Raw genomic sequence first — 26,455 nt, 5'->3', positions numbered from 1 at the left:
TTCATTCATTTGGTCCTTTTAAAACCCATACAGGTATTTTTTACTAATTCAATTAGTGTATCATCTTGACAACCCCCATTTTGCTGTAGCCATGCTGACTATGTTTCATCATCTTTTAGGTAAAAATGTTATGGATTTTTCAGGGCGGGTTATATTCGTTTTTGGTTGTAATGAATACTGCATGGGAGTGTTATTTGGATACTAAAAACACATCTTCCTTGTAGGGAACATCTTTTGAAAGGCCTGCTAACTCAGTCTAATCACTTGGGTTAAGGAAGTAAGATGCCTTTGCAGTGACTTAGAACAACTTTCTTGACTTCCTGCAAAGAGGACGCTTTACAGCATTTTTGGAGAAGTTAGTAAAACCGAATCTGACATCACTACCTAGCAGCAAGTGGTTTGTTCTCAGCGAAGGAGGAAATTGCTCCCTGTCCGATAAGGCACCAGTGAAGAGTATGCATTCATTTCTTTTCTTTTTGATTCAGTTTTACAGAGAAACATTTTTGCGGAAATAACCATTATTTTGCCTTTCAGAAGGACGCATGCCATTTCACAGGAATACGGCTGATTTCCAGATATGACCATGTATTTGTGGCTTAAACTCTTGGCATTTGGCTTTGCCTTTCTGGACACTGTAGTGTTGGTTACAGGTAAGTAGGAGGAAATTCATATTTCCTTAGTTATTTTGTGTGTGTGTGTGTGTGTGTGTGTGTGTGTGTGTGTGTGTGTGTGTGTAAGGTCATTGGTTTGAAATAGACATAAAAATAAATTAAGCATTGGTGACTGGAGGTGAGGAAGCCAGCTGTAAAACAGTCAAGGTTACTGTGCCTCAGAGAGACATGGCTTGCTATGTGACAGAATACATTGTTTCTGTTTAAAAAGGCATACATGTTTGGCCAAAAAAAAATATCACGATTTAAAAGGCAAACATTGTCTCTCTGTATCTTGGTTTACAAACTGTTCAAGGATATTACAAAAGCTATTACTTAACCCTCAAAATATACAAACACAAGTTTATGAATGTCTAAGGACATTTTAATGACAAAAGAAGTAAATTTTTGTCTTTTCAACAAAAAATGCACTTTTAAAAATCATAATATGGCTTTGCTTGCATGCAAGCCACTCCCTCTTTTCGGACCAGTAGTTTGCTTCCTCAAATTTTGATTATGACTGAAATATTTTATTGAATACTTTGTTGTATGGTAGTTTAAAATAAAACAATTGGGTATTTAATTAAATATGAACTTTCTGCAAATTCTTATCACAGAATGTATTTTAAATCAAGGTTTTGGTCCCTTACAGTCGTTTTAATGATTATTTGCTTTGAAAATTCTTATGGGGCCGCCGCCCTTCCTGGGTGATGGGTAAATAGTAGCGCCTTGACGAGATAAAAATACTTAAACTCTTAAGAATCATGCAAATGCTGTATTCTATAGGAAACTATAACTAATCGGACCTCTGGTACCTATTCATGTTTGAGATCTTTGTACACTTATGGTCCATTTAATGTACATTTCTTGAACGGTTTCAGTTTGGGTCATGAGTACATTTTTGGTTGATATGTAATATTACTCCTTATGGTGTAGAATCTAAAAGCAATGTTTTATTATTGAAAAGATATTTAAATGGTATTTTTGTAGATTTCCAAAAAAGTAAAAAAAAAAAAAAAAAAAAGAAAAGAAAACAGGAAAAATATTTTTAAAAATCTTGCTGATTGTAATTCACTTTGAAATCTTTTTTACTTTCTACTGCTCTCCTTTTCTCTAAAGGGCAGGGCAGTAGCTACCTTCTGAGCACACTACATTGTTAATTTACATTTTGTGTAACCAAGGACGGTAGAAAGCAGTGTGGATAGTGGTTTTTTTGTCTGTTTTCTTTACTGCAAAAACGGATTAAACATTTTTTATATAGGTACAGCATTTTGTCTTAGTACAGAAAATGTTTACCAAGTTACCATTCCTATAAAGTTGGTTATAATAATAAAAGCCAAATTATAAAGAATAATAATTTTAATAAGGTAATAATATGTGTATTATCATAAGTCAGAGTAAATTTCCATTAAAAATTCCCACTCAGGAACTGTTGGAAAACATTTCTAAATGAGCATCAAGAAATTCTGAAATATTTTGTAGGCCACAGAGCAAACCACCATAAAAATTTCAACACAGTCTATTAAGGATTTTTACCATAAGAAATATCTTTGAATTTATCATCAAAATAAGAGTATAAAATGATCTAGCAACCTTTAAACCAATTGGGCTGAATAGTTTACACTATAAATAAATGTATCGATATACATAGATTTATTCTGAAAACCAAGTTTCACTTAAACTGCTCACATAAATATGGAGAGCAAACATACTCATTTTTAGAAAAAATATATAGATATAATTATCTAGGTGTGCAAATCTTGTTTATCATACTTTGAAGTCCCCAGAGAGATTTTGGGATTCACTGTATAATTTTGGAAATTATTAATTCTTTAAATGATATATTTTTCTATATTAGCAACCTATAAGTTGCATTATATGTTTTACTTTAATGTGTTCAATTGAGTTTAGTGTTTGTAGGAAATATTAGACCTCAAATTTATATTGTGAACTCTAAAGGCATAAAGAAATAGAGCCAAATGGAGAGTGACTTCAGTGGATAAATTGTTGCCCAACTCGGATGTGTTATTTAATCTCTAAAATTCAAATATAGGCAAAGATACACTTTGCCAGAGCAGAGTAACATTGCTGGCTGAGTTTTACATAAATGTCTGATCTATTTGCTCTGTGCCTCTTTGCCATGTTAACCGGAAACCAACACTTTGTTTAAAATTTCTAAATTATTCTGGGGGACAGTGATGGTTTCAAGCATGCAGGTAGGAGTGAGTGATCTCTGGCTCTAACAAAGTAGTGCCAGAATCTAAGTGTTTCACACGATAACAGCCATGAATACATGAGTTATGTGAGTTATGAGTCATAACAGTTAAGAGTCATTTCCTGGACATAATTTTTCATTTTTCCATCTAAGTAAAAAAGAAAGAGCTCTTAGTTCCAAACATGTACCTTGCCTTGCACATTGCAGGTATTCAATACTAGTTATGAATTGAATTTGATCAGCAATCCTATTAAGTTCTAAATACAATGTAGAGTTTGGGGGTGGTGAGTATGATTATATATTGATTTTTTGGAAAACATTTTCCTAATCCAAATCTGCCTGGGATTGTTACCATCGCTAGACTTTGAAATGCCTTTGGTTAGAGGGAAGGTGAGGTAAGGTTAGGGGTCTGGCTTCCTTTTCCTCCCTTTCTCTACATGACTGAGCACAGGGTCAGAGCCCTCAGCTTTGAGCTGGGTCTTTGCTCTGTTTTGGGCTACTTGGTATCCTTCTACCAGTGACAATTAAGTACTGTAAGAACATAGATATTTCTACACTGTTTTTATGCATATACATACACACACACATAAATAGATGAGTTATATATATATATGTGTGTGTGAGTTATGTAATACAGAAACATTATATATTTATGTATATATATTGGTCTGTCTGTCTATCATCTCTCTACTGGTTCTCCACATTTGTCTACTTTTAAATATTGGAGTACTATGGGCCTCAATCTTCGGCCTGTTTTTTTTTTTTTTTTTTTTTTTTTTGCGGTACGTGGGCCTCTCACTGTTTTGGCCTCTCCCATTGCGGAGCACAGGCTCCAGACACGCAGGCTCAGCAGCCATGGCTCACGGGCCCAGCCGCTCTGCAGCATGTGGGATCTTCCCAGACCGGGGCACGAACCCGTGTCCCCTGCATCGGCAGGCGGACTCGCAACCACTGCGCCACCAGGGAAGCCCCTTCGGCCTGTTTTATTCTTATTTCCTAAACTCAGAGTTCCTTATCGTTACCTACTATGTACTGATTATCCTGATTCTCCATGTCCAGACTCACCCCTCAGAGGGTGGAACCTACCTCTTTTCCTTTTTTTTTTTGTTAGACTTTTGTGTTTAATATTTATTTAACACACCATTTTCCAACTAAATCATGAAACCCAGATATATTGTTTCATTCCTCACTTTCTCAGTCAAACAGACAGTGATGTAGAGCTATTCTAGAGCTCTAACAGTATTGAGGCAAAGTCTCTAAGCAAAATTATTTTAGCCTGTGTGCTGAGGGCTTATGTCTTTTTTCTTTTTTAAATTTTACTTTATTTATTTATTTTTATACAGCACGTTCTTAGTAGTTCTCTATTTTATATATATATTAGTGTATATATGTCGATCCCAATCTCCCAATTCATCCCATCACCACCACCCCACCACCTCCTTTCCTAAATTCAATCTTGTTTTACTGTGTTGTGTTTTTGCAAAAAAGAAAAAAAAAGAGAGAGAGAGGGAGAAAGAAAATCTGAAATATATATTTAAATGCTCCCCAGGTCCTATCATTTTACTTTGTAACAATCTCTAAAATCTTTGCCCCCCCCACCTCTATTGACATCCCTTTAATTCACATCTTTATCCCTTTCCACCTGCAGTGTTGTAATAGTATCCTAATCTGTCCATTTCTTTTCACACCCTACAGCTTAAAAATATAAAATTAAAGGGGAAAAAACCCTCTGACATCTTTTCGTTGCCTTGGTTTCTATTCTAAACTTTTGCCAGAACAACTGAGTCCACTGATGAGCTAGGAGCATGGCAGGAGCTGGGCAGGGATCTTTTTTTCTTGTTCTTTTATGATTGACTAAAATAGAACAAGCAGCAGGTAGTTTCAACACCCTGCTGTTCTACACTTCCTCAAGACCTCCAAGGCACTGCGCCAATCCTATTTCCCTTCTAAAATTCTCTTTCATCACTCTTGCCACAAAACATCTCCACTGAATTTAGATACTTTTTATCACCTTTCCTTGTCATTTTTCACATACTATTTCAGTTTTCTGTTGCTGGCATTATTGTTTACCAGTCAGAGCATTACGGCCATTGTAACCTACATGATAGCGGAAACCGTCTTATGCCTGTTTTGTATCATTTGTGCTTAATTTCTTCCCAGACACTGAAAAAGCAATGGGCGGTTTTTGATGAAACTGCAGATTATAATAATAGAGGAGAAGGAGGAGGGTAAGAAAATTTTCAGAAAGAAAGGACAGAGAGGGGAAAAACATGAAATGAAAAAACTAGTCAGAGGCGAAGTGGAAGGTGGAGGCCATTGGACAATTTTATCAAGATTAAGTAGAATCATTTTAGATCTAGATCTTTACAGGCTTTGCCCTTCCCCCCACCCCCGCCCCATTTCCTTCTTTCATCTCCTTATTTTACCTTTTCTCTGGAAAGAGCCTCCTGATTTCTTAAAAATCCATAGTTCATGCATGTTGTTTCTAAATTTTCCTTGACCTATAGTCTTTGGACATTCTCACTAGTGGCATTTCATTTGATGGGTCTGTTTTGTTCTTCAGATCCAGATGTCCACAGGAAGAAAAGTAAGGAATAGGGAGGGAGGGACTCATGTAGCAGGGGAACAAGACACCGGAGTCAGGTCCAGCCCTTGCACATACTGGCGTGGGTAGCACGTGACCTATTGCCCTGGGACTGTTGCCAAAGGCAGATGGAAAACGGCTCACCCTGCCCGTTGCATTTTGTGTGCACAGAAAGCCTGTAGGAGTCTGAGCATCATTTGTTACTAGATAATGTGATAAAGAATTTCAATCTGAGCAGGTGAAGAGCAGAGATCTGTAGTCAGGCTGATTAACTTTGTTGATGAAGGTGCATGCAGCATTCATGTTACAGGGTTTTGTTTTCAGACCATGTGTATATAAGAGTTACTGGTGCAGAGAAAGAAATTCGTCATCACTGCAGATCTTTGATCTTTTTCAGTCATCTTATAAGTCTATGGGAATTGTTAGACAGGAGAAAAGAATGGAAATTTAACTTAACCTCAGTTTAAACTTAATTTCAATCTTGTCTAAGTAGTTTTGTCAGTACGAGACACCAAACCACATACTAGTTGCTGATCACCAAAGAGTTAGTGCTATGACTTTTGCATGCATAAAAATAGTAGTCTTATAAACAACAAGGTCCTACTATACAGCACAGGGAACTACATTCAGTATCTTATAATAACTTACAATGGAAAAGAATCTGAAAAAATATATATATATATATATAACTGAGTCACTTTGCTGTACACCTGAAACTAACACAATAATGAAATCAACTATACTTCAATTAAAAAAAAAGATAGTCTTATGGAAGGATAAAGAAAAAAATACAATATTGCAGGCTATTCATTTAGCAGTACCATGTGATATCTATTTTTACACAATTCTGAAATATACAGAAGTAAAAAATACAGTAATTAATAGATTTTGTGTACATGGCTGTAATCAATATTTAGGTAAGAAAATATTTAATTATTGCCTAAAATCTTTAATGTGCATTCCTTTTATATGTCAATATGTTATTCCAATTTCAGTCTCTCAAAAGTCTAGGGAATTGTAAGCAGAGTATTGTGTGTTCAGGAAAACAACAGAAACACGAAAAAATAAAGAAAGAAATGAAAACTTTCCTTCTCTTTCAGCTGGGGCAAAGCATAAATATATATAAAGTTAGTGTTAGGGAAATAGTCACGAATCTTTCATGTTCGTTCACTTTATCTTCAGTTGATTCCCTTCTGAAAAGATAATCAGCAAGATTATCAATGCTTTTTCTTAGGTTCTTTAGTGAAGACCCAAACTCAAACAAACTTTAACATCTTTTACGGTGCCTACTTACACAGTGTTGAAAGATTAAACATTCATTTCCTGTTAAAAATGAGACACAAGTATCTGAAGTGAAAAAAGTGACTTTACTAAAACTTCAATTTCTCCTATAAATATACCGCAAGTGTGATAAAGTTGTAACTCCATGTGATGATATTTAAATGAAAATGATTGCCATTCATATATTCAAAAATTTGCTTCCAACCAAAATGTGAGCAACTGGAGGAAATTCATCAACCATCTGAAAAAGTGATCTGCTGGAGAGCAGAACTTGAGTCGAGGGCAACTCAGCATCATACTCAGAGGTAGTGTTAGGAAATGAATACACGGTAAAGTGAACTTAACAAAAATCACTGATAGATAAGAAGAAACTTTGCTTTGTAAATTAAAAAAAAAAAAATGTCCTGATAGTCATGAAAATAGATTAGAGACACCTATACAAATAATAATGATGTATCGATAAAAGAGGTTATCAAAGGGACAAAATCAAGAAATAAAGTGTGGTCACCATATTTTAAATATTTCCACTTAAAGAAAAAACAATAATTTGTTTACTGATAAAAGAAATACTAAGCATCATAGGAAATGAGTCAGGAGCCATCCAAGTTGGAGAAAACCATGGCAGGTGGAGCGAGAAATATTTTGGAAAGCAAATTCTATGAATAGTATGATCTGGATCCAAATCATTTTCCTTCTCTGATACACCATTTCCTCATCTACAAAGTGTTGTAAGCATTAAACGTGATAATATTTGTGACACTGCTTTGAAAACGGTGAGGTACTCTGCAAAGTTGTAAATTTCATTTACGTAATCCCTCGAAATCACAGCACACAGCTCTTTCCCGTTGAAACGTGATTCCAAATCACATCTCTTCCTTTCAGAGATTCTGAAAAGATAAGGTTTAAGGCTGTGTGGAAGAGGAATAAACTCTTATAGATCTCTGAATGTTTTTAACTTTGTATCCCCTATTTTAGGGATTTTCAGACTCCTTTGGATTCTACCTCTTAAATAGTTTATAGATACATTCCGTATCACAGCTCTGCTACAGCGTCTTAACATTAATAGCCTGGAACCTTGTCTCCCTTCAGCTGTTACCAAGATAATCTTTGTAAAAGGCAAAACTCACCTTTGTACATTCCTCCTTCAATGTCTCCCAGTTGGGATAGAGAATATACAGATCCCATGATTTTGGTCTCAAGGTGTTTTGACTCAACATTTATGAATATAAACATTTAATTAGAATATGCCAACATTTATAAATGTTTCTTGAAAATATATTTCACAGAAAAATTCCCCTCCATTAAGCTAGTTTAATTCCTTGAGTATTTTTTATATAACCTGATTAAATCATTACCAATTTTTCCATTTTTATTTTACTGAACTAATGTTCAACAGCAACTATTTTCATTTAATTTTTACAATCGCTATTAAATTCATGAATTGATTTTTATCCACAGCACATTTTACTAATTATAGTTTATGCCTGTGGGAATTTTCCTTTATGGTTATTATTTTTTTTTTTTCTTTCTTTTTTTTTTTTTTTTTTTGCGGTACGCGGGTCTCTCACTGTTGTGGCCTCTCCCGTTGCGGAGCACAGGCTCCGGACGTGCAGGCTCAGCGGCCGTGGCTCACGGACCCAGCCGCTCCATGGCATGTGGGATCTTCCCGGACCGGGGCACGAACCATCGTCCCCTGCATCGGCAGGTGGACTGTCAACCACTGCACCACCAGGGAAGCCCGGTTATTATTTTTCTAAGTGCAATTTTTCTTGTAACCACACAGATCTAAATTACCCAAAAAGGCTTTAATTTTTCTGTTTAGCCAGAAATAACATTTCATGTGTGCAGTTTTAGCCACTGTTGGTTTCTTTCTTTTTTTTTTTTTGCATTTCAATGTCACATAAAATACAAATCATGTAATATAATTTTTCACGTTTGTCAAAGTTTAGATTGGGCTGTACTAGGTACACTCAAATCTATTTTGTGTTGATATTTCTATTAGTAACATCCATTTTGTGATTGAGAACTCCTTCAGCAAGATTCCTTTTTGAGATTTTGAGAGTTTTTGGTTATTTCTCAGGTAGCCAATGGAAACATTAGTATCACTTATTAGACTGCTGTATAGTCTAGCATTGGTGTATTTTAATTCTCATTCATTTGTACCAACTTCTTACTAACTGGTGGAACGAAAAGCAAATAGAAGAATCAACACAAGTTTAAAATGTTCTCAAGGCACAATGGTGGGTGAGGTCAAAATAAGGTGTCAAATCATCCTCCTTTGGTCTCTGTGCACTTAGGAAAAATGAAAGCAAACAGCATGGCACACACCGTTCTAATTTAATCCCTCCAGATTTCTCCAGCTTTATCTGGGGCCACTTTGTGACATGTACTATGTACTCTTGTAGCTTTCATTTTCCTAAAAATATAATGTTTTCCTGTCTCCAAACTGTTGCTCACCCCTCCATGTTTCCTTCCCTCCATATTTTTTTTAAACTGGGCAAATTATAATTGCCCTTCAAAGTTTAGTTCAAAGGTCACTTCCTCTGGGCGGCCCTCCTGCCCCTTTCACACCTGCACAGGTCCTCTTCTGACCTTCTGGGGATCTCTTTACCTGGCTGTTTCTCACAGTAGCTGGTGAGCTCGTGTAGGTTTTCATTGGGTCTCTTTTTTTTTTTTGCTGTACGCGGGTCTCTCACTGTTGTGGCTTCTCCCGTTGCGGAGCACAGGCTCCAGACGCGCAGGCTCAGCGGCCATGGCCCACGGGCCCAGCCGCTCCGCGGCATGTGAGATCTTTCTGGACTGGGACACGAACCCGTGTCCCCTGCATCGGCAGGCAGACTCTCAACCACTGCGCCACCAGGGAAGCCCGGATCTCTTCTTATTTACCAGTGAGTTGAATGAATGTATGGTGTGTCAGTGCAGCCCACCCCTGTACGTAGAAAATACTTAACAACTCAGGCAAACAATTTTAATTGTCCTTTTGTTGTTGTTACTTAAGTGAACTATTCATGGCAAAATTTCTACATGATAGAAAATTTCAGGAAATAGAAGAAAGAAAAAAATTGCTATAAAATCTTTGCCAACATTTTTTCTTTCTCTCTTTCCCAATCTTCCTCTCTTTCGATCACATGCTGTGTATAAAATTGCATATCCTATTTTTTTCTAAGTAAATCATGATTATTCTAGGCAACTTGAGAAATACAGAAATGAATACATAGGAAAATAAAAATCAGATTACCCATACCATCACCTAAACACTTTATGAGTATTTCATTTTACCAGGCTAGCTAAACCTATTATTCATTTATTCATTTCATGAACAAATATTTTATAAGTGTTCTCATTGTCCCATGAATTGGGCATACCATATCCCATTCCTTTCCTTGTGAAGTCTGTAATCTCAGTGAAGCAGTGGCTGCTTAGAGATGGGGTTTTAAATCTCCCAAATTCTTCAAAAGCTTTCTCCTCAAAATGATAGTACACCTCACAACAGATAATTATTTGTGTTCTCAATCTTCTATAAATTATAACTTATTCCTTTAAAATCTGCATATAGTACACTATTAAAGTCAAAACTCTATTCTTGCCAGACTACATTTAGGCCTCCATTCCAACCAGATTCCTTTGGAAGCCTTTTGGTTATAGAAGTGTGGGAGCTGCAGAACTAGGCAATAGCCTCAATTTGTTTTTGGTTTGTTTTATGATTTAAACTGAAAATAAAAGATCTATTTGGAGAGAAACTTTAAACATACACACGTACACACCACACACACAAAACCTCAACTGTTTTTGGTGATCTTCCACAGTAATTTTCCAAGGTCACCAGTTCATAAGGGGTAAGACTTGGGGAGGAGAGAGTTGAGATTTCATGCTGAGCCTGTCTGATTCTAGGTCTATTTTTTTCAGCCTTCTGAAAGGTCAGCTTAATGACCAGGTAATTGAGGACATGATGATGGTGGTGGGCAAATCACAGCAAGACTGAAGGGTAGTTGGTAGTTGCTTGGAGGTCATTTGTGTGAAACATGCATTAATCCCCATGCACCTGATTTAGGTGCATGAGTGAACCATTGTATACTGAGCCACTTCCATATCCCGAGCGAGATCTAAAACTATAAAAAGCAAAGAGGCATCTTTAATTAATTTGTCTTTACTATGAATGCTGATGCCATGTTAATAATGCAGAAGTGATGTTGTCATCATTGTCTTGAAAGGTGGTTAACAAAGCATAGCACCCAGTCTGTCTCAAGGTGAGTGATAGGATGGAAATAATGGATTTTCCCCATCCCTAATTTGTTTTTGATATTACATAAAATGAAAGCCACTGAATAATGTACCGAAGTATCTAGATTTTTTTGTTGCTGTTTTTGAAGTGCAAGGGAAGTAACTTGACATTTGTTAAATACTTTGATCATGGAAAACACATGAGGTTTTCATATTATTCCAGGAAGTGTAGGCACTAGACAATCTTTTCATACTCATCCAAGAGGCATATTAAATGAACCAGGTAGAGCTCTCTTACAGTTTGCTACTCCAGGAATAAGTTGGCTATAACTTAAGGGAAAGTGCAGAAAAAGGTATGTGTATTATTTGGTTACTCTGATGAATGTGGGCTGCCAATGAGATAATTCAGGCCAAATATTGTACTTTGACTTCTTAAACTTGAGTTTCCAAATCCCCTTTTTGGTTTCTAAACTAAGATTTGAACTTATGCCTAATAAACCTTGTCTTTTTACTTTTCGGTCGTTTTATTTTCTTAACTTACTTACTGATACTTCAGGTATGATCAAGATATATAATATCTAAGAAAACATAAATGAAGTGGAAGACATCAATTCAGAGTTTTGACTGTAAGAGGAAGTGATGACATGAAGGGGACAGATGATGGAAAGAAGAGAGTCAGGGAGCTGATGGAAGTAATTTAAAGAGATAATTATAGAAATGTTGGATTGAGACATGCTCTATTTTTTTTAAGGTGTTTTTTTTTAAATTAATTAATTTATTTATTTATTTATTTTTGGCTGCATTGGGTCTTCGTTGCTGCGCGCGAGCTTTCTCTAGTTGCAGGGAGAGGGGGCCACTCTTCATCGCGGTGCGCGGGCCTCTCACTATGGCGGCCTCTCTTGTTGCGGAGCACGGGCTCCAGACGTGCAGGCTCAGTAGTTGTGGCTCACGGGACTAGTCGCTCCGTGGCATGTGGGATCTTCCCAGACCAGGGCTCGAACCCGTGTCCGCTGCATCGACAGGTGGACTCTCAACCACTGTGCCACCAGGGAAGCCCCAGACATGCTCTGCTTTTAAAGTGCTTAAGAAATTAGTCTTTGACATCTTGTCTGGAGTCCATTCTGAGCTCTCCAATTATGAAATGTGAGGAAAATTGCCTTATAAATTGTCAGCTTCATTATCTGTACAATGGGAATAATGGCAGTAGCTCTTAAATGAGACGATTTACTCCTTGATTCGGTTGTTTTTAGAGCCTCTACTATGTGCCAGGAACTATTCTAAGTGCTGACACAGTGGTATATACAACAGAAATAAAAATTGTGGTAAATAAAACTTTCATGAAGCTTATATCTTAGCAAGAGAGATAACAAAAAGCCAAAAAAATAATAGAGAAATTTCAGATATTGATGAGTGTTGGGAAATGAAACAGTGTGGTATGACAGAGACCGGCCAGACTTGGGGGTGAATGGCCCTTTAGACAGAGTGATCAAGGAAGGCTTCTTTGAGGAAGTGTCGTGAAGCTACTTGTTGGCTGATGAGAATGTAAAGATTCAGGTGAAGAGGAACTGGCAGGTGCGAGGCCCTTTGGAAAAAGCAAACAATTGGTGGGTCCAAGCCACAGAAAGGAGGCCGGGTGCTTGCAGGATGGCGAGTAAAGGCTGAGTTGTGTGTGGTGAACAGGGAGAGAGAAACAGAAGAGAGAATTTATATTCACCCTAAGTGTAATGAGAAGAAGCCATTTGGAATTTTTAAGCAGGGAATGGCCAAATCTCTTTTCCATATTAAGAAACCACCCTGGTTGCCGTGTGGAGGGCAGCCTGGAGGTGAGACAAAGCCCGGGGATTAGTTAGAGCCCACTGAGTTGGTGGAAGGGAGAAGGGTTGGGGATCTGGGCCAAGCGTTGGCGGTAAAAGAAAAGGACAGAGCCACATGGGATCTGGAGAAGTTGCTGTGCAGAAGGGGAGTAGGAAGTTGTTCAGAATGACTTTTTTTTTTTTTTTTTTCTATGAGCAACTAAGATGGGAAACATCCCAGTTGGGGGTGGACAATCCAGTGTCTGCTTTGTCCATGTGAATGCTTGAATTCTCATCAGGCATCCAACTACAGATGCCAAGAAGTCAGCTGGAGTTAAGAGTGAGGGGCTGATCAGGTCTTGGTTGGAGCCACAGCTTTGGGAGTCGTAGTGCAGATGGGATTTAGAGCTGAGGGATCCACTGTGAGAGACTCAGAAGAATGTTCAGACAGAGAAGTACCGACGCTCCGACTCTGAGCCCTGGGACACTGCATGTCTGAAGGGGCTGGAAGGAGGGGTTAGGAGAGGAGAATCAGAGGGGGCAGTCAGTGAGGAAAGAAGAATGTTTTGCTTGGGTTGTTGAAAGAAAGAAGTGATGATTGTGAAAGGCTTAACATGTTTGCTGGCATATAATAAGAATCCAGTAAATTCCACTGAAAATCCAAATTCATGTCTCCTCTTGAAAAGTTACTGAACAGTGATTGTGAACACACTAACTATTGTCAAATATCCCCTCTTAACTTTAATATTATCACAAAAGTAAGTATGAAGGAAGTTATAACAATATTTGGAAGAATCAAATATCTTCAATGTATGTATTATATATGTCTCTATATAAGTTTATATGTATCCTTTGTTAGCTTAGCTATTAAAAAAAGGTACAGCTTAAAATAATCTGTTTTAATAAAAACTATATAAAATGTATTGAGAGACTAATGGATCAGGAATTTAACTGAGGCTGTCTTGAAAAGACAATGCTCTGTTGAGTCCATTTTGGGGAACTTGTTTTGATGCATATTGATAGAAGTATTTTTAAATATTATTTTAGCCAATATTTGGACAGGTTGGGGGTTTGTTGAGAGTTAATTTGTTACCTAAAAGGCTTATTTCTTTTTTTATTGAAATATAGTTGATTTACAATATTGTGTTAGTTTCAGATGTACAGCAAAGTGATTCAGTTTATCTATCTATATTAGATTATTTTTCATTATAAGTTATTACAAGATATTGTTTCCTGTGTTATATAGTAAACCCTTGTTGCTTCTCTATTTTATGTATAGTAATGTGTACCTGTTAATCCTATACTCCTAATTTATCCTTCCCCCCTCCCTTTCCCCTTTGGTAACCATAAGTTTGTTTTCTATGACTGTGAGTCTGTTTCTGTTTTGTATATAGGTTCATTTGTATTATTTTTTAGATTCCACATATAGGTACTATCATATAATATTTGTCTTTCGCTGTAAGAGGATTATTTCTAAATCAAATTTTAAATCTTTCATTTCTTTGAGAAAATTGAAAACAATTGGTTATCACATAGGCTTATACTAGGTAGAACCTAATAGCCTTGATAATTGTACAGGATACAAATAAGGATTTGTCTTTATGAGATCATACATAAATAAGATTTTAATATCAGTCTTGGCAGGTTTGCTTAGAGAAGATCTTTAGGGCAACATATTTTTTGTAGTCACTGGTAGCTAGCTAGCAAGAAAAGTAGTGCTTACCAGGTACTGCTCTCAACGTTTTATAAATGTGATCTCATTTAACTTAAGTACACAAACCATTATCAAGTCTATCTTATACTTGTCTTTGTTAATTTGTTTCCCAATATATGTCATAAAATGTACTGATTTTCATGTCCTAAGAGGAAAGAGCTAAATTTCATTTTCCTTGTTCTAATTTTAAGTACTAAGATTGACCAAGAAGGAAAGGGAAGCAGCCCAGGGCCCCTCCTGTGTGCCTGGCCCTCTGAACGATGCTTTGCCTGCACCATGCTGGTCTCACCTCTTTCTACATTTTCTGTATTCAGAATTCTTCAGAGTATCAAATAAATGTTCCAACAATTCTTGTTCTCTAGTCTTAATAGCAGATAGCAGAATTAAGGTTAAAACAAAAGAGTAAGTAATCTAAATATTATTGATATTTTTGTATGATGCTGTTTTGCTTACGTTGAAAAATGGGCACATTGAATGTTTTGGCAGTTTACTGTAATCTCTATCATGAAATCGTATTGAAAAGGCTCAGCACAGGAGAAAGTTGTACAGCTTTCTCTTCCGGCCCTGCTGCATTTTCATACGGATGTAAAGCTTAATTTAGGCACATCTGCTTCATCACACGTGCACACAAGGTGGAAGAAGGCGGAAGAGGGGATGAGAGAAATAGGACCAATTTACTGCAGGCAGTATCTTAGTGCAGGGGAGATAGATAATCATGACTGTGACTGTAGCATCAGTGAATCAGAAAGCCTAGTTGCTGTAATGCAGAAAATCTCTCTGTGTGTAAGTAGTAGGGAGATAAAAGCCTGGTGAACCTAAGTAATCCATTTTCAGATGTGTGAGCTCAATTATGGAGCAAATATGACTTTATTTGCCCATTGCTTCAAGGATAAAAGTTCGAATGAAGGAAATGACTTTCCATCTAAATAATAGAGGACTCAGCGTCCTTTCAAGGTGAACAGCTATGATGCTGCCTTGGTACCTGGTAACTTTAGAGCAATGGAACACATGAGTCCATCTACAGGTTCAAGAAAGAGAGGTTCTTACAGGGAGGAAGAACAGTTGCAGGATGACCTACAACAGAAACTCACCAAAGCCTTTGAAACCCAAGATTATCCCTGTTCTAAGCATAGAAGGTGGTGCTGTGCTGAGGGCAGCTAGAAGGCATGGATGAAAGAACCATTGGGATGACCAGTGAGAGACCAAAGGCAAGTAGAACCTCAAAAATCTGGACATGGAACAAGTTAGATACAATATAAGGAGAACTTCAAAGATGGGGAAATAAGAATAATAAAAAGACCTTTAGTTGTCAGATGTAAAATTTGTGCCAGTTTTGTCACTTTCTATTTTTCAGGAGCATTGTAAAACTAAAGATATTTTCTATTAACATCAATTTAGCTCTACGTGTTTTTCTCATCTATCTTCATTGGTCAATTTTCAAAACAACGAAAAAAGTATATTATGTCCAAAGAATCCAAAATGACATTTTTGTTATCCTTAATAAAATGCCTTCTTTTAAACTAAATTCTTAAATTTACATTTCTAAATAGGGTGTGGTTACAAAAAATGGATGAGAAAGCACTTCATAAAGTATAATGAAATGAAATCATAAGGGATTCTTACTTTAAGCATTTGGAAAACTATAGAGTACCAATTTCTGTTATTACTATTTTTATTTTTATAAATTTATTTACTTATCTGTTTGGTGTTTTTCTTTTGGCTGTGTTGGGTCTTCGTCACTGTATGTGGGCTCTCTCTATTTGTGGCGAGTGGGGGCCACTCCCTGCTGTGGTGTGTGGGCCTCTCATTGTGGTGGCCTTGCAGAGCACGGGCTCCAGGCACATGGGCCTCAGTAGTTGTGGCACACGGGCTCAGTAGATGTGACTCGTAGGCTCTAGAATGCAGGCTCAGTAGTTGTGGCTCATGGGCCCAGCTGCTCCGCAGTATTTGGGATCCTCCTGGACCAGGGCTTGAACCTGTGTCCCCTGCATTGGCAGGTGGACTCCCAACCACTGCACCACCAGGGAAGTCCCTGTTATTACTATTATCACTAGCTTCTCTTTTTTTTTTTTCACTTTAAGAATTGAAATATAAGTTGAAATCTTTATTTAGAAAACAAGAAATGTTTGCATATTAATCTATAAATCAAAACACAGAAACATGGAATGTTCAGCCACTATCAATGTGGACTCCTATTTTGTAATTAAACTATTTTACAAACATCTGTATTTGCTAAAGAGCAATGGACTAAGAAAAGAAAAAAGTCAATGCAACCCACAAAACCATGGTTCTGTGGAATCTTTGCCCTGGTATCTGTTTTGTCAGTTTATGAAAGAAAATGCTTATCATGGTTCTATTTTTTGCTAAAAGAATAACCTTTATATTTTAAATCAAATGTTAATCAAGTATTTACATAATGTTTCTGAAAAAAAACTCATGTGCCTTTTATTTTAATTCACTCTTTATTCCATTCCATATTGAATGTAGAAAATATTACTACAATTCTTTTAAAACAAAAGTAAAACATAATTCATTTAAAAATCTATTTTGGGGCTTCCCTGGTGGCGCAGTGGTTGAGAGTCCGCCTGCCGATGCAGGGGACATGGGTTCGTGCCCCGGTCCGGGAAGATCCCACATGCCGCGGAGTGGCTGGGCCCGTGAGCCATGGCCGCTGAGCCTGCGTGTCCGGAGCCTGTGCTCCACAATGGGAGAGGCCACAACAGTGAGAGGCCCGCGTACCACAAAAAAAAAAAAAAATCTATTTTGGCTTTCCTTGACCATGAATCTTCTCAGAAGTAACACTTCTTAAGGATATCAGATACCATAACCTGCCTTTCTTTCTAGGTCTCCATTTTATGGGCTGAACATCTGGATTTGATGGGCAGGAAAGTATTTCCTTCTGCTGACTTTTCTAATAATCCTTTCTTATAGATACACATGCTTCATGTCTGTTAATAAAATTGACATGATTTTCGTATCTACTGTTTTTACCACACAGTGAATTATGGAATTTTCAGTGGCTTTTTAAAACTTAAATACATTCTAAATTCCTTATAAAAACAATATTAAGAACCTCTCTAAAAAGTATTAGGGCCACAGATGTTTTCCTTTATAGTGTTAATTGATTTAAGATCCATCAAAATGTTGTTAAAACATCCAGAGGTTAATGTGCTATAATGATAGCACATGGGTCAGATTAAAATTCTTTTTATGGAAAAAAAAAAAAGGGAAAAGAAAAAAAGAAAAGAAATGATAGCTTATTTTCTTCTGATTAAAAAAAAAATAGCTAGTGGAATGAAACAGCAATCTGACATGTAAAATGTCTTTTGCTTTTTTTTATAATGAAAAGGGGTTTAAAATTAGGACTTAGGGGTTACATGGTACTCCCCAAATTTATACATTCAGGTTACAGGTACTAGTTTTGTTTTTAGTGAAGAGATGAGAACTATACATTTTTTCATTTTTTTTTTAAATCCCATGTCCTCTTTTACAATTTTAGCAATTAATCTACTGAACTTTTTAGTCTTCAAAATACAGCACATAACAAGTGACTTTGGTCCCTCTTTTGCACTAAACATATGAGTATGAAAATTAAAATTTAAAGCACTGATTAATTTTTCTTGTCTACAATATTAAAATTACTGAGAACGAATTACACATCCGTGAAGACTTTGGGGAACTTTTTTTTTTTTTTTGCGGTACTCGGGCCTCTCACTGTTGTGGCCTCTCCGGTTGCAGAGCACAGGCTCTGGACGCGCAGGCTCAGCAGCCATGGCTCATGGGCACAGCCGCTCTGCGGCATGTGGGATCTTCCCAGACCGGGGCATGAACCCGTGTCCCCTGCATCTGCAGGCGGACTCTCAACCACTGTGCCACCAGGGAAACCCTGGGGAACTTTTATCTCAGGAAATATATCAATGGATTGTATTTGTCAAACAAATTCCATTAATTCAGTAACAACATCTTGTTGCTTACATGGCTGCTTTTCTTTTCTTTTTATAAAAGTTTTTATGTGGCATGTATACAGTCAAAATAAGTTAATATGTACACAGGATATAAAAGGACCAGAAAAACTTGTCTTCCTATTAAAATCATAGACAACGTGGATACGTTTTATTCCTGAATTTTATTATACACTTCACTATTTACTGAGAGCCGAATATTGGTCAAGGCACTGTTTTGTTTTGTTTAAATCAGCAGCAATATTTCCTGCTTCTTTCTGGGTTAGGATTCCTAGAGAAGTTTAAAAATAAAGAGAAAGGGAATTTGGAGACTATTATAATGTAAGGTGTTATTATTTATACAATAATAGAATTTTAGAGGAATAAAAAACTTTAGAAATCATCTATTTTAACTCATCTATTTTTTAAAATAATTTTATTTGTTTTTATTTTTGGCTGTGCTGGGTCTTCGTTGCTGCATGCAGGCTTTCTCTAGTTGCAGCAAGCCGGGGCTACTCTTTGTTGCGGTGCGCGGGCTTCTCATTGCAGTGGCTTCTCTTGTTGCGGAGCGTGGGCTCTAGGTGTGCGGGCTTCAGTAGTTGTGGCTCGTGGGCTCAGTAGTTATGGCTCACGGGCTCTAGGTATGCGGGCTTCAGTAGTTGTGGCATGTGGGCTCAGTAGTTATGGCTCACAGGCTCTAGGTGTGCGGGCTTCAGTAGTTGTGGCACATGGGCTTAGCTGCTCCGCAACATGTAGGACCAGGGCTCAAACCCATGTCCCCTGCATTGGCAGGCGGGTTCTTAACCACTGCACCACCAGGAAAGCCCATTCACTCATCTATTTTACGAGACAAAAAGCTGAAAATCAAGAGTGTTCAGTGGCTTATCCTGTGTCACACTCAAAATGAGGGACCTTGGTCCAGAATTTATCCTGTACACCACCAGGTACTTAGCCGTTTGCCTGACAGAATGAAATGAGTATCAGATTAGATGTTTAGGGACAAGTTTTGAATCTTGACTCTGTCGCCAATTCCTGTTGCCTAGACTCAGACTCTGATGTGTGGTGTTGGGTCAGTCACTTGATGTCCTCAGACCTCAGTTCCTTTTTTGGTGAAATGCACTTCTCCTGTCCCTCAGCCTGAGTGTGATTGACATTCTGGGCTAGATAACTGGGCTGTCTTGTACATTGTACCATGTTTAGCAGCATCCCTCGTCTTTACAAATCAGATGCAGTAGCACCCCTGACCCCCTTCTTCCCTTCGCCACAGTCATGACAACCAAAATGTCTTTAGGCATTGCCAAATGTCCCTCAAGGGCAAAATCGCCAGCCCTCACCACTTTCCTTGGGAACTAGTGGTTTAGTTGAAATCATTTCTTTAGGACTCCCCCAGCAGTGCCACTGTACAATTCTGGACCACAGGGTTAACCCTTGGTTGCTTCCAGGAAGGACCCACAAAGCATTATTCACCAGGAAGTTTGTTGGGTACTGTTTACAGTGACCAAAAGGGACATAGATTTTTTAGAAACTTAGAAGATCAGAAATATTCACAGGTGAGAATTTTATCACACCCATGAGATAGTAAATATTAGAAAGGTTTAAGAAGACTTAGCAAAACAATATAAAAATGTATTCACTGTAAGTGGCATCATTTTTTTTCATGTAAGAATGACCTCTGTATTTACCAGTTGTCCCAAAGGTACAACAACAATTCATTCTTTATTTCATAGATTAATAAGGACCCACTGCAAATCATAGGTGTCAACAATGCATGTTCATCTCTAAGACCATTTCAACTGTGTCGGACAGTTGTTTCTGATAAGATGTGCTAGAACAAACATTAAGTGTTTCATAGTGAAAAGGGTCACAGATATGTTTGCATCCTTTGCAGGTGGAAGAAATAGATACCTATTATCCTCAGTTTTTAAACTAAAAGATATTGTTGCTTTCCTTTCTCTCTCTCTCCTCCATCCTCAATTCTTTATCCCACTGAATCCAGATACCTGCCAGTAGAATAGGAGAGTCTCATTCAGAGCAGAGCTACAGAAGGACCTCGGAAACTTGTTTTAGCAATTGATACAGCTCTGCTGCATGCCACAGAGTTACTGTGTTTGTCATGTGTTGCTACCAGTTCCCTGAGGAAGTTTACTGACTTAAGATTTTACAAGAAATGCACATCATGAAGGTGTGGAGGGCAGAGGTCAAGCTTGCAGGGAAAGTTTAGTCGCTATAAAGTGGGGGCTGAGAGCTCAAATACGTTGGTTATGCTCTACCAGATGGAGACAAAAATGGAGGCATATGCGATGAATTGGGAGATTGGGATTGACATGTATACACTGATGTGTATAAAATGGATGACTAATAAGAACCTGCTGTATAAAAAAATAAATAAAATAGAATTCAAAAATTCAAAAAAAAAAAAATGGAGGCATGCATCCTGTGAGTAAATAGTTATGCATGCATAACTATAGTAAAGTATGCAGACTTCCACCAGGGAGTAATAGCAGAGTGCACTAGACAAGGGGATTCAATTAGAGAGGAAAAGCAAATTTTGTTTCAATTAGATCCATTTCTTGTGTTTACAGAACATTTAAAATGCAGCATAGGATGAAATTAAGATCATCTTACACCAATAGGTGTAAATAGTATACAATTGTATATACAGTAGTCTATATGTATATGAATATCTGGAATAAAGATTTTGATTTATCTTTTTCCAGTCAAGCAAAGTTTGGGCTGATAGCCAAAACTTTTGGTTATTAGAGCAGAGAAAATTACCTGGGTTTTTTCCCTAATCATAGTGTTGATAACTCTTGGAGAAAAGAAGCTTTTCTGATACTGAATACTCTCACAAGATTACTGGTGCTGTAGCATTTTTTGTTTTCATTAAAGAAATTCAAATTTTATAAGTCATTCTGTTTTCTGTTTTTACTGGAGTCAAACAAGGAAGACTATTTTTCCCCAAGCTAAGATAAAGAATGTCAAGAATAAACTACTTTTCATTTTAAATAAAAATAGATTTATTGCAGATAGTCACATAAAATCCCAAACATACCTGAATGAGGTAGACTCAGCTTTATGGGTAAAAATCAATTGTCATTTAAAAAAGAATAAACAGTGTTTTCATTTTTAACTCTCTTGCTGTCTCTGGGTTCTGACTGCTGAGTCCAGAAGCAGAAGTTGCCAAAGATTGTGAGAAAAATTTTGCTCTATTTTTTTTTCAATCTCCACCCAAATGGAAATACCAGAAGTCCATCTGGTACTTCTGGAGGAAAGTCCATTCTTACTAAATGCTCATTTCTGTGCTGCATCTTCACAGCAGGGCTTGGTCACCCGCTACCCATTCAAAATTGCTGCTCAGGTATTAACATCCCACTCTCATCCTGAATGAATTCTTGCAGGTTTCTTGGTGCCCCTGGCTTCTTCCATGCCCCCTAAAAATACACATTGGTTAGCATCTCTTCCATAATCATACAAAAGTAGTCTAATTACGTTTAGAAATACTCAGTGAATGTGTTAAAAACTGTATCCAACTAACCAGCTCTGTGGCATAACCCAGTTTTTTTCCCTTTTGTAGGGAAGAGGTTGGGTACGTGTAGATTGCAGCCCTCTCACATCCCCACAGGGACATCCTCTGATCCCTGTGTCATGGGAATGCCCTTCCTTATTTACTTTTAATTTCTCCCTACAATACTATAAATCCCTCTCAGGAGGGATTTTTCCTTGTTTGCTTTGCATCCTCAGACGCAAATGCTTTTGCATTAGAGAGCAGCCTTTCAACACATCCTTGTCGAATTCACAGGAAACGAATGAATGAACCCTTAGAACTCTTTGAGCTACCTTGTTATCATGGGAATATTTTAGACTGTTTTGTATAGAGACACTGATACTGATGGCTGATATTCTGAGAGAAAAATGGCAAACCACTGAATTTGAGTCATATCTTATTGTCTTACTTCCTTATATCAGGAGGGGATGAAACAAGGCAGCATGCACTGTGAATAACTGTACTCATGAAAGAAACATGGTACATAAATGCTTTACGTCCTCGAGACAGAATGACGGGGATAGCCTAGAATGTTCACCATGACTTACCAGTCTCTAGTATATGAGAAAAGTATTTATTCCATGTGAAGTGGTGCGTGTTGTAGAGCCTTTTGCTTCGTCTTTTACAGATGAAGGTAATGAGTTTTCTGTGCCTCTTACCCCCCAAAAGGTGGTTCACACTTTGGTATTTATGACCTGAGACTACTAAATGAAACACATCTGTCACACACACACACACACACACACACGACAAGATGATGAAATGGCTCTTCTGTTCTGATGCTAGTTTCTGAAAAAATCATGATAATTCAGGTCTCCCACAAAGACTTCAGAGAAAGTGGCGCCGCTGTCTGGAAGCTTTTCATAATAATCACAGAAGAAACCCAGTTCTCCCTTCCCTCTGGAGTAAAAGTCTCCAGAAGAAAAGGCATTTTTTAATGAGGCTTAGGAATGTCAAGTTGAATAATTGACATGGTCCTACCTTACAGGACCTTACAGGATGTGGCAAACATCTGCTCCAGCAAGCAACGTTCTGCCTTTGCAGTGGTAAATGAGAAAGACCATTTTCCTCCCAGACAAGATTTTACACAATAACATTTCTTAGAAGCCTTAATGGTGAACTTAAAATTAAAGACCGAGTTATTTCTGGTGAACTTAAAATTAAGGACCAAGTGATTTCAAGTAAAATGAACACTTTTAGAGAATTGAGATTATATTTCCTTAAGGTTGGAAACTTCAGATGGACCCGTGGAAGCACCTGGTCCTAAGGTGGTGTCCACACGAGTCCTGGGTCTCTGAGGAACAGGTACCAGCAACCTCACACTTTGATCTCTGCCTCGTTCTCTTGCCTGTGTTCACTAGACACATACTATGTCACAGAAATCATTTGCTTATTTCCTACAAAGACTCAACAAAGGTACTTATCACTCAGTGCCAGGGGACAGAGGACACAGCAGTGGTGGGAGGTGGCCTCTCCCCATGTGGAACTTCCTGTGTGTTCCCCCTGGAGATACGGAAGTGACCGATGCTTACTCTGAGGCCACAACACATGTGGTCTGTCTCAGGAAAGGGACAGTGTACGTTTAATGACCAAACCAATTTGGTCCTCAAGGATATTTGACTTACTTTTTCTCTGGAACTAGTTTATTAGTTTGCAGTCAAAGAAGAATGTTTTGGCAGTTTTTCTTTAAAATGCATATCATTATGCAGAAGCCCTTGTCCATAGATGTATGACCATTTCTTTAAGACAGAGTCCTTGACCTGGAATTTCTCTTTCAAAGACCAGGAGTGGTTTAAGTCTCTCCATGTATATGAACACATGGCTTTTCAGAAAGATTTTCTTGTGGAGGCTCTTCCTGGCAACATATGTGAGTTTCCTGTCATATATTTGCCAGGGTTTACTTGCATCATTTTCAAACGTTTAATTGTATAGGTGAAACTGGTACTCCTTAAAATTTCTATTTTGCATATTTGATTTTTACTGTGGGTTTTTTTTTTTTTCATTTGCTTATCATCATTTGCATTTCCTCTGTGAACTGCATTCTCCTGTTTTGCACACCTATCTTTGGTGCAGCTGTGTTTACATTTTGATATCAAGTTGTATGGAAGAGGAGAGGACTATATATATATATTCCAAGTTGATACAAATGTTAGAGCCAGGACAGTGAGTCGAGATTGCCAGGTTATCAGCTGTGACATATCCTAGAAGAGGAATCATATGTGCTTCGATCAATTTTCATCTTTGAAGGACTCTTGATGATTAGTTTCTGGAATGTTCAGGGGAGACTTGTGAGGCCATCAGGGAAACCAGCCTTTATCCTCCCAGGAGAGGGTCCCCTAGGAAATGTCAGTGACTTGGGTGGTGAGCCCAGAGACTCATGACCCTCCTCTCAGAGAACCTATCAGGGGCACAGCAATTCAAAGTGCACTGTTCCTTGACCGGGGGGACTTTTCACTTTTTGCTTCACCCCAAACTTCCACCCATAACCACATGCCTATCTGCCCACTCTCCCAGCAGCTTCATGAGAACAATATCTGAGTAAACTCCCTTTCGTTTCCTTTTGCAAAGGAATTGCACAGTCTGAGTTGAAAGAAATCTTAGAGGCCATTAATGTCAATGCCTGTATCTCTTTTAGCACATACCCTCCATGTCTGAATAGTTCCTAAAGACTGTTACTGTAAAACAAAAGCTTAGTTTAGTGGTGAAATTGGTGGTTTCAAAGCCTCTCCATGATGACGGAAGCTCATGGACCTCAAACATTTTAGTCCCAATATGCCTTCTTCAACGTTCTTTAAAATAAACTCCTTTCTTCAGCATCATTATGGACCCTAAAGAGTTTTTCTTTATGTGGGTCATATCTCTATTTACCATAGTGAAAATTAAAACTGAGACTTTAAAATATTTATTTATTATTAATTTAATAATAAGAATAAACCCAATATATGTTAATATAAATAGCATTTTTTCATGAAAAATAGCCACATATTACAAAACAAAGATTTAGTAAGAATAGTGCACTGTTTTACATTTGTACAAATTTCTTGAATGTCTGTCTTAGTAGAAATACTTGGATTCTCATATCTGCTTTTACGTTTTAACAGCTGCAGTATCATATGCTATGTAGCCTCTGGAAATATCTATTTTCTACTAATGATAGAGAAAAAAAAAGGCAAAAAATAGCTTAGTATTATTGTGACAATAGTTTTGACCTTGAAGACACTTTGAAAGATTCTTGGTGACCCCTTGAGGTTCTAGAATACACTTGGAGAACCACTGACTAAACCAACTGGATACAATTCTTTTTCTTATATCAGCATAAAATAGGACGATACCTTCTTCCATATAATAGTATTTCAAGTATTTAAATGTATTTCTTGTAGCCTCACGGACACTATTTAACCTTAGGAAAAAATATCCTACATTTTCTTAAGTTTTCTATATTTGGCATGCTATATTTCACCCCCCATCACCATACCATCGGGTTAATCTCTTCTGAATATTCCAGAATTTCAATTCCATTCTCAATGTGTGGTATCCTGGGCTGGACCCAGCTCTTCAGGGACCTAGTACCTTGACTCAGCAAACGTATGTCTTAAAAAGGATGGCTATTGAGAAGCGACCATGTCCAACTGATAGACCAACTTTTCATATTAAACACCGGTAATCTCAGAGCCCACCTAACTGGGTTCAGGTGATACATTTCTTCCACGCTGTATTGGTTATTTGAATAATGCTGTCAGTAGGAATAATCCTTAAAATTACTGACAGTATTCAGCACTTGAAATGTGCTGGGTGCTATGTTTAATGCATATATTCATTCACTCACCTAATTCTTAGGACAATCCTATGGTGTACATACATTTCTTATCCTCATTTTATAGATAAAGAATGTGAAGCATAGAGAAACTGGGTAAGTTGTTTGAGGTTACACGACTAATAGGAAGCAGAACCAAGATGTGATCCCAAACCATTTGATTCTAGGCTCATTTTGACTTGGAATTTTCTGGGAGCTGTGTGTTTCAATAAATATATAAAAATGCAAACATAAGCCTGTATTTGTATAAGCGTACATATCAATATATATTTTAGACTGAAATGTCACAGGTAGGAGTGGCTTATTTGGTAGCAATGAGTGAAATGGAAAAGGACGGAGAGAGAGAGAGAAGAAAGGAAAAAGTAATTATGAAGATTAAAGAATCTAAAGAATCGTCCTCTCCTTGTTCTGGAGACTCCTGCTTTAAATCCACTCAGTGACTTTCCACCACACTGACAAATGTCACTCCTTTTCTAGGACAGCCTTACAGAGGCTACAGATATTCAGCTACTTGACAGTTACGTTTCTTTGAACATGCCTGCCTGTGTTTTCATAGGAATTACTAAAATTACTGTTTCTCCTTTAGCTCAGAGGACTTCATTTCAAGCCCTTGTTCTGGACTAAGCGTCCCCTTTATGCAGTTGCTGTAACAATGCCATGCATCCCCTGCCCAGATGTGGGAGGGAGGGGCTGAACCG

The 26,455-nt window shown here is 37.6% G+C and overlaps 1 protein-coding gene across 1 annotated transcript in view; it reads left to right on the top strand.

Moving 5' to 3' along the window:
* Positions 1–577: 577 nt before the first annotated feature.
* The window catches only part of PTPRC (protein tyrosine phosphatase receptor type C), a 123,789-nt gene continuing 97,911 nt past the window's right edge, over positions 578–26,455 (top strand). The window contains exon 1 of the mRNA XM_007447146.1: positions 578–650. Coding sequence (XP_007447208.1) covers positions 578–650 — 73 coding nt within the window. The remainder of the gene's footprint in view (positions 651–26,455) is intronic.

This window comes from Lipotes vexillifer, unplaced genomic scaffold (genome assembly GCF_000442215.2).
Source record: "Lipotes vexillifer unplaced genomic scaffold, Lipotes_vexillifer_v1.1 scaffold1539, whole genome shotgun sequence".
Taxonomy (NCBI): Eukaryota; Metazoa; Chordata; class Mammalia; order Artiodactyla; family Lipotidae; genus Lipotes; species Lipotes vexillifer.
Note: the sequence above shows the minus strand (reverse complement) of the source record. Positions and strands in the feature narration are given on the sequence as shown.